Below are 9,495 nucleotides of genomic sequence, written 5' to 3' on the forward strand. Positions count from 1 at the left end.
AGGTTTTCCCCTATGCAGCAATGTATTTAAATCTCTCTTGCGAAATTGGCTGATGTGAGCAACTACTTGCTCTGCAAAAGATTCTCCTCCTCGCCCAGCCTGGAGTGAGATGAGTAACAACTAAATTCAGCCTTCACATCACAACAGCTAGACAGGGAAGACGGGAAAATCAGCTCTGGAACACCCAAGTGCCCAGCCCTGCTGCTTATGTCATTCCTTGTGCTTTCAAAAGTAGAGCAGGGGATGGCAGAAGCTGGGCCTGACCAGGGGGGGAAATAAAACAGAGAAAGGATCTTCTACTCGTTGAGAAACTTCCCGCCTCCATCAAACCATTTTTTGGTCTGTTTAGTTAAGGTGGGCAACTCTTTCAATTTCGGTTTCTCCAGTCGTAAGCTCAGTTCTCCAAATTTTCATATCAGTTTGGATTTAAAACAAAACAACAGCAAAACCCCCCACAAAGTCCTCGTGAAAATTCATCAGCATTTTAGTGTGAATTTCTCTAAATATACTTTTTTTATGTAGTTCTTCCTAACACACACATTTTTGCAAAGCAATTTTAATGTTAGTTTCACTAACAGATGCATTTTTGCGCACACTGTAAGCTAGTATGTGCATTCTTGTACACATTTCTTGGCTGGAGAATGGCACTGCAAAATTCAGAGAAGTGTGAATTTTGAAGGACAGCTGTGTTTAGGTTCTTAGATTGTTTCAGAAAGCTCTGATTAGAAAGGTTTGCCTTTAAATGAGAAGCGAACCAAATTTCTCCTCCATCCCTACTGACTAGCGGAGTACATACTTTTCTCAGCACTGGGATTTCAGAGTACTAATCCCATCCAGCTGTGGGTTGTGCACACACTGCCAATGACTCACCACCCAGTGGTTCGGGAAGTGGTGTACACACAACCTTGGCCACAATCCATTTCTATCCTTTCGTTTCTTGTGAAATCCTGCATTTGATGTGTTTCCCGCCAAACTAGCTTCAGTCAGAGTTGAGAAAAGAATGTCCTTGCTGCATTTTAAGCCAGCGATGGACTCACTGAGTGGGGTCAGTCAGGCAACTCAAAAACACAACAAAAGAGTCAAGCCTCAGGTTCCAGGATGGGGAACCTGTGGCCCTCTTGATTAACATCATCTAGAAACTACAATTTCCATCATTCCTGATCACTGTGGCCATGCTGGATGGAGCTGATGGGAGTCCAGCAACATCTGGAGGGAGACATGTTAGCCATACCTGATCAAGCCAATACTATTTTTTTTAATGTTATGTACAGATTGTGAAAAGTTCAACATGTTTGATTAAGGTATCTGCAATAGCTATGTATGTATGTATGTATATATGTATATATGTATGTTTGTGTGTATGTATTGCATTTATATTCTACCTTTCATCCAAGGAGCTCAAAGTGGAATACATAGTTCTCCTGCTCCCTGTTTTATCCACACAGCAACCCTGTGAGGGAGGGAGGAATGAAGGTTAGGCTTTGGCTAATTCAACAATCCATGGCCTTTTAAACTAAGGGGGAGGGTTGTTGTTTCGCTTGCATTATGTCGTGTATTTTTGTGGGGGGTTTTGTGATCCATGGATGAAAGGTGGAATATAAATTTAATAAGTAAATAAATGAGTGACTGGCCCAAGGTCACCCAGGGAACTTTGTGGTTGAGTGGGGATTTGAACCCAGATCCAAGTCCAACACTCTAACCAGTACACTGTACAGATTAATGATACTGGTAATGATAACTTATAGGGCTTTTGAACCCTCTGCTCCTCAAAGTGGTTAGCTGAAACAGCAACAGCTATTGATCCCTTTCTTATCAACCTACAGTTAGAGACCCTCCAAGTGTCCCTATTTTCCAGGGACATCCCTAATTTAGAGAAGCCGTCCTGGTTTCTGATTTGATCCTGCAATGTCTCACTTTTCCTTCAGATGTGCCTATTTTCACTGGAGAAATGTTGGAAGGTATGGAGTTATCCATCCCCCAAGCTGTCATAAGGCAATCCTGTATAGGGAAGTTTTTAAATGTTTAATGTTTTATTGTGTTTTTATATATGCTGGAAGCTGGCTAGAGTGGCTGGGGCAACCCAGTAAGATGTGTGGGGTATAAATAGTAAAATTATCATTATGGGACGTTGGAGGGTTAGAGCAGTTACTACCTGGTGCAGCCTAGTCTAAAGGCTGCATATCTACAGATCCCCACCCTGAGATATACTTGATATCCAGCACCACAAAGCAAAATGGAAGACACGGGCCTTCCATTGACACCAGGTACTTAATGGCCTGAGGGAGTTGCTAAAAAGCAAATCCCTACAGCTCTCTGCTTCTTTCTCATAGGCAGGGTTATATGAATTGCTGGAATTACACACAAGAGCAGAACCCATCCGAGAACCTCAGATTTCATTGAAAAGAACATTTGTATATTAAATTTATATCCTGCCCTTCCTCCCAACCAACCAAAAGAGCCTAGAGCTGCATGTAATGTAAAAATAGGGTTAGAAGTATCTGATAATCTAAAAAAACACACACAAAAATCCAAGAAACAAGAAAACAAAACCCAGAGGGCTTGCTGAGTTGCACCAGAGTGAACATGGCTGTTACTATTTTTCTTCACATTTGTATTCCACCCTTCCTCTGGTTTGCTGAGCATGGCATTCATGGATGTGGATTACCTCACTTTATTCTCCGTGCAGCAGGTTAGGCGTGAGTATGTATGAGTGGCCCAAGGTCACCCAAGGGGCAAATGTGGCTGAGAACTCAGATCTCACCCCCCAGCTGAAGTCCAGTGCTCTAGTGCCTTACATAGCTTCCTTGCGCCCATTTGCCTCAGAAATAAGCACACCGTGCGGAGTACACACAGTACCCTCTGATCTCAGGGACATAGCACTTGTTCCACATGCTGGCTGGGCCGGATGGGAGCGGCAGTTCAGAACATCTGGAGGACACCAGGGTGGGGAAGACTAGTCTAGGGCCATAAATTTCCCTGATAATCCTGTTGCACGGTCAAGTTCTCTTTACCACTTGGCAAGAAGATACAGACAAATATGCCTGCCAGAGGGGTGCATGGGGATGGCAGGGTGATGCAGCAGAGAATAAAAGCAGAAGAGGCTGGATTGTTGACTGACCCTGAACACGTACCTGGGGCCTCAGTTCCATAGCATTTGATGCTTTGTGGTGAGGGGTTGGAGTCTCACCTGGACATCACCACCTGGGCTCTCATGTTCTGGTTCCTTAGTCCCATTAGTGATTTTTAAGTGGTTACAGGCACAGTTTGTTGAGTGGCCTGGTCACTAGTTATATGCTCATCTATCCTGCCAGGAAATCAGCCCTGAGTGCTCACTGGAAGGACAGATCATGAAGCTGAGGCTCCAATACTTTGGCCACCTCATGAGAAGAGAAGACTCCCTGGAAAAGACCCTGATGTTGGGAAAGATGGAGGGCACAAGAAGAAGGGGATGACAGAGGACGAGATGGTTGGACAGTGTTCTCGAAGCTACAAACATGAGTCTGACCAAATTGCGGGAGGCAGTGGAGGACAGGAGTGCCTGGCGTGCTCTGGTCCATGGGGTCACGAAGAGTTGGACACGACTAAACGACTAAACAACAACAACATCCTGCCGCTAGTGGCCCACTGGTTGTGAAAGTGGTGGCCCTTTACTTTGGCTGTGTACTCACTTTAAAGCACATTCAGAACACATTTCCCTGCCTCAAAGAATTCTGAGCACTGCAGTTTGTTGAGGGTTGCTGGGAATTCCAGCTTCCCAAAAATGCAGCGCCCAGAATTTTTCTGAGGGAATTACATGTGCTTTGAATGAGTTCTAAAGGTAGAGTCTGTAGGCAGCCTTATAGGGAACCTGTGCCCCCCTCCAGATGCTGGACTACAGTTCCCATAGTTCCCTGAACTTTGGGCCATACTGGCTGGGGTCGGTAGGAGCTGGAGCCCAATAGTATTAAGAGAAGACCACTGGTTCTCCATCCCTGACAAAGGAAGATTCAGGCAAGGGTAGGGTTGAGCTTTTTTAAGGAAAACCCAAAAGTTATTGAACTCTCTCTCTCTCTCACTCCACACACACACACACACACACCCCAACAACAATGGATCCAGATAGTAGCCTCTAGTCTGCTAAATAAACTCCCTGATAAACTGAATTCAGGAAAGGAGGGGGTAAGAGTTAGAATTAGCACCTGGTTAGTGCTGGGACTAGAGACAAGCAAGCATGTCTCCACGCGCTCAAAGCTCTCCAGCAGTCAAGTTTTCACAAGCAGCTACTGCCCAGTTAGGCACCATCTGAGCCCTACTTACAAGTTTTCATCTGGCCCACTCAGGTCCTTGTGCAAAGTCCAGAGGGCCTAACCTGTACGCTACCTAAAGGGTGGGTCCTGTCAATGATCAAGCCAAGGATCCTCCTTACCTTCCGCCAATGCTGGGGTGACTGAGCTGCTGCCGCATCCGATTGAACTGTCTCTTCATCATCTTGAGGGAAAGATAACGCAGTCCCACCACAACGACCAAAAACCAGCTGGGTGTTCTTTCCCTCCTCCTCTTCAGCACAAGCCACTCGCACTTGTTGCCATCGATGATTCTCTCCTCCTCCTCCTCCTCCTGTCAGCAGGCTTATTCCTGTCACTTCCTTGTCATTCTCTGGTCTTATTTTATTCTCTCTCTCTCTCTCTCTCTCTCTGTCTCTCTCTCTGACTTCACCCTTCTCTTCCCATTTCTACTTCCTCCTCCTCCTCCTCAACCCTCACTGATTTCCTCTTATTTCCCTTTCTTCCGATATCCTTCCCTCACAATCTTCAGGGTGTTTCTCCACCTCCTTTTCCTCCCTAAGTTTCAAGTCCTTCCCGTTTCTCTCACACTTTCTCTGCAGCAACTTGCCTCTTTCTCTCTTGCCTCCGCCGCCACTACCTCTCGCAGATGCTGAGATCAGGTGAGATCTGCTGCTGCCTCTCTCAGTTCCTGTCACCACCCCGCCAAAAGAGAGAAAAAAAATAAAAATAACTCCAGCCAAGCCTTAAAGGGGAAATATTATTACAGCAAACATGCAACAAGGCAGAACAAGCCTTTATGCTGCAAGGGCTCGCGCTGCAGCACTTCCTACTTTCTCTCTCTCTCTCTCTGGCTCAGCTTACGCTTGACAGCGTGGGGGTGACGCTGAAATGAAGTCTGAGGTTTGGGGTGAGGAAGACGGTTGGCTGATAAAGTTGCATGAACTCAGGAGGGTGGGGGTGTAGCTTTTGCAGCAGAGGCCCAGAGAGGGTCTTTCTCAGGTTGGCCCAACCAGCATTACTGGCAAGGTGAAGTAAACAATGGATTTTGGGATAGCAAAGCTAGCAGTGTGCAACAGCTCCTGCTAGTTCAGCCCTGGGCACCATACATTACTATATGCAATTATAAATACTAATACTCTGTCCTGCCTGTCTCTGAAGTATCTAATTGCATCCTGCACACACAATGCTGCAGACCAACTTCTTAAGACTGTGTGCTCTTCCATAAAACATGTGCAACGTTCAACATCAATTTCCAGAGGAGCAATTTCCTTTCCTGGAGCAAAGGAAACTGCAATGTGAAATTGCTGAATGTAGCCTTTGGAATGCACAAGGGTCATTTTTCCACATTACTACACAGTGGTTTGGAACTGTACACACCTTCACATGATTTCATTTACCATCTGTGTTGTCTGTGCCCATAAGTGGGAATGTTTTCACGTGCAACAGTGTTCTGTATTCCCCTCCCCTCAAATAGCATTTCCATAACTTCCTTGCCTTAAAAAACAAAACATTTTGCACATTTTGCTTTCGAAAGAGAGGGGCTGAAAACTGGTGTGTTTCTGCATATGTTTGGCAGAATGCAGAAGATCTACAGTCGTACCTTGGTTTTCGAACAGAATGTGCTTCGGGAGTCCGCCTGACTCCCGAAACCATTCGAAAACCAAGGTGTGGCTTGCAGCCAATCATCCTGCAGCCAATCGGAAGCCGCGCCAGATGTTCAGCTTCTGAAAATCACAATTTTATCCTCACAACCACCCTGTGAGGTAGGTTAGGCTGAGAGACAGTGGCTAGCCCAGCGCCACCCAGTGTGCTTCATGTCTGGGTTGGGATCCAAACCCTGGTTTCCCAGGTCCTAGTCCAACACTCCAACCAATACTCCACAGTGACTCTATTGACAATATGGGGATTGTGTCATGTTTCCAGGACTCTGAAAAGGTGCTTGGCATCCAGCGTTGAATGCCTATTATCATGAAGTGTGCACACACCTTTAAATGGTAATGTGCATTCGTTCAAAATGTGGGAAGCCAGCCCTGATGCATTCAGGGACCATCTTGCTCCTTTTGCTGAGTGGAGTCCTGGGAATCTGCCCCAAAGTCCTGACATCACTGCCTCAAACAACCCCCCCCCCCAATTATTGGACACCTATTGCTTTGTTCAGGGACGCGGGTGGTGCTGTGGATTAAACCACAGAGCCTAGGACTTGCCAATCAGAAGGTCGACGGTTTGAATCCCCACGACGGGGTGAGCTCCCATTGCTCGGTCCCTGCTCCTGCCAACCTAGCAGTTCGAAAGCACATCAAAGTGCAAGTAGATAAATAGGTACCGCTCCGGCGGGAAAATAAACGGCGTTTCCGTGCGCTGCTCTGGTTTGCCAGAAGTGGCTTAGTCATGCTGGCCACATGACCCAGAAGCTGTATGCCGGCTCCCTCGGCCAATAAAGCGAGATGAGCGCCGCAACCCCAGAGGTGGCCACGACTGGACCTGATGGTCAGGGGTCCTTTTACCTTTATTGCTTTGTTTACTGAGGCAGTTTACATGATCGTTTGGGAGCTGGATCACAGCCACGTGGTGTGATGAGATCTGGAGCGATGATGCTGGGAGCAGTGCTCAACGAGGTGACATTAAGCCTTCTGAAATGTGCAGTAACCTTCCTAGGCACACCCTGGATGGAAATGACTGTTGTGTTCTAAACCCCCAACACCCCCCCCCACTCTGTCAGCAATCTCTCAATTTGCAGCCGTTTACAAGCCAATTGTTGCAGAGAAAGCCCAGGCAGGCAAATAATTATAGGGGACAAAGTGCATGAAGTTACTGAGAAGTGGGAAAATTAAGGTGAGGAAGTGGTCAGGGTGAGTACATCGAGAGATAAAGTTCTATAATTGTAAATGAGAAAGGAAAGGAGGAAAGAGCTGCCTCAGGCCGGCTACTAAAAAGGTTGCATTCTCACGGCTGCTAAATTTATCTATTAGCTGGGCTAGGTTAGAACTGGGCTAGGTTAGAACTGTGTTTTGTTTTCGTCTTGTACAGATTACTGGTACCCTTCTGTTGAACTAGGGGCTATGCAGGCTTTGAGGTTACCTAGTTACCTTTATCAAGCACACATGAATGTGATGGCCTAAATTATTCAGTCATTATGATTATTATTAAGCTTTAAGGGCAAGGATCGAGAGCCTGTAGCTCTCCAGTACTCAGTTTCTGGGGCTTAGTCTTGATTCTCTCCAGTCACATATATTTCCTGTAGCAATTCTACCACAAAGAATAAACAACTACTACTATTATGACCACTTGATTGCACATACCTTGGCAAAGCCCCTATGCTGCAGCTGAGTGCTCAAATTTTAGATTCATTGCAAGCGTGCCTATAGAATGCAGCCTGCATCAGCTGATATGTTTGACAGAGACAAGATGGAAAGTCGTGTCGCCTATGATGTAAAGGGGCTGCTGAAGTTAAATTTATTACTCAACAGGCTGTAATGGACAGAGCCTGGAGCCAATTTGCCTCCTGCTCCCCATGAACTGCAGCTGGGCTGTTCCAAAGTGCTTGCCCCTCTTGTTGGCATGGTGAACATTAAATGTCCCCAACCCCTATAGTTATAATTTGTGGGTTGCCATTGGATTTTATTTTGATTTTAATCTGCATTTTAATTGTTTGATTTTATGTTTTTAACATATTATATATCTTGATGTTAGCTTGATGTGAGCCTGGTCCTGGCCGGGGAGAGCGGGGTATAAATTTTATTATTATTATCATCATCAATCATCATCATCATCTCAGGTCCCCTCCCCACCCCTTTTAGTTAGGACTTCTCAGGGGCATGAATACCAAACATCATTTTAAAAAGGATCTGCTTTTCCTAGTGTGCTTCTCTTCAGGTGCTACTGCAGACAAGAGAGATCATAGAATTATCGAGCTGGAAGGAACCTGGAGTGTCATCTAGTCCAAGCCCCCCCCTCCCCATCATGCAGGAATCTCAATTAAAGCATCCATGACAGATGGGCATCCAGTGGGATGAGGAGGGAAGGTGCCATTTAGATGCCACTTTTGGGTTCCATGGGGAGGATCAAGCTTAGCCTACTCAGGAGAGAGCAGGCCACTAGAACAGAAATGGGATCGAAGCCCCAACAAAATAAACAAGCGCAGAATTTATTGTTGCGGGACTGCGCCTACCATCTCAGAAGCTGCAATGCAGATAGAAGAACTGCCTACATGTTATGTCTATTACAGAGGAAGCTGGAAACAACCTTCCTGATTCTTATCTGGACATATCAATGCTCAGTGACTTATCCTTAATGCCACTGCTGTAGTCCATCACACCACGATTCCTCATCACTTGGAGAAGCCACACAAGTCATTTCTTTAGGCTCCTTTGGGAGGAAGGTTGAAATAATAATAAACACTGCAAAAAAAACGAATGACCATAATAAATTACTACTACTACTACTACTACTACTACTACTACTACAAATGATGATTAATTTCCAGCTTCCTTTTTTTGTAACCCAACCTGTTTCTACTAAGATATGTGTGGGAAGTCTACCTACTGCAGAGGATTCAAGCTGTCAATAGTAGTGCCATTTTGCTTAGAGGGTTGTTGCAAGGAATGGAACGCGAGATTTGTGCTCTCTAGAGACTGCAGCAGATTTTGGACTCTTTTTAAAAGAGAGTTTGCAAGACAAGATCTTCAAGACAGCTCCTAAGCTGGAGATGGGAGCAGTATTATGTCCCCAAACAAGACATCCAGCTGCACGCTGTTAAGTAGCTACCTTCCGGCCTCCACAACCACTGCTGAATCCAGCTCTGCGACACACAGCAGCAATTATTGCTACAGAGGCCTCTGCAAAAGGAGTGGGAAGTGGGGAAGAAGAGGAAGTGTGAGCTCTTCGCATGCACACAGCAGACCCAGCCACAAACGACAAGCCCACAAGTTTGAGCTGAGACCAAGCTTGCCGGCAGGAGGAGGAGGAGGAGGAAGAGGTGACATTTTCCAGAGTTAATGCCTTGGTTAGCTTTGGTAGCAATTCCACGCCTCCACAAATGCAGAAATAGTCTGACTCTTGAGGAGATCATCGCACCATCGCAACCCTAACAAAAACAAGGAGCCAACAGTGGTTGCCATATTCATATCTTAATGTCACATGGATGTTCCTGGCACTGAAACAGGAATTGAGATAGAGGAACAGAAGCCGGGATGACTGGAAATGGTTGCTGGTGCTCAGAGTCCTCTAATAA

General features: G+C 45.9%; 1 protein-coding gene and 1 long non-coding RNA gene across 2 annotated transcripts in view; one reads left to right on the top strand and one right to left on the bottom strand.

Moving 5' to 3' along the window:
- SH3BP1 (SH3 domain binding protein 1) overlaps positions 1 to 5,118 on the bottom strand; it is a 35,079-nt gene extending 29,961 nt beyond the window's left edge. The window contains exon 1 of the mRNA XM_083573935.1: positions 4,406 to 5,118. Within this exon, the coding sequence (XP_083430061.1) occupies positions 4,406 to 4,467 (62 nt within the window). The 5' untranslated portion in view covers positions 4,468 to 5,118. The remainder of the gene's footprint in view (positions 1 to 4,405) is intronic.
- Positions 1 to 9,495, top strand: part of LOC310743629 — a 232,848-nt gene that overhangs the window by 186,564 nt on the left and 36,789 nt on the right. The window lies entirely within an intron of this gene.

The sequence above is a fragment of the Podarcis filfolensis genome, assembly GCF_964270895.1.
Source record: "Podarcis filfolensis genome assembly, chromosome: 10".
NCBI lineage: Eukaryota > Metazoa > Chordata > Lepidosauria > Squamata > Lacertidae > Podarcis > Podarcis filfolensis.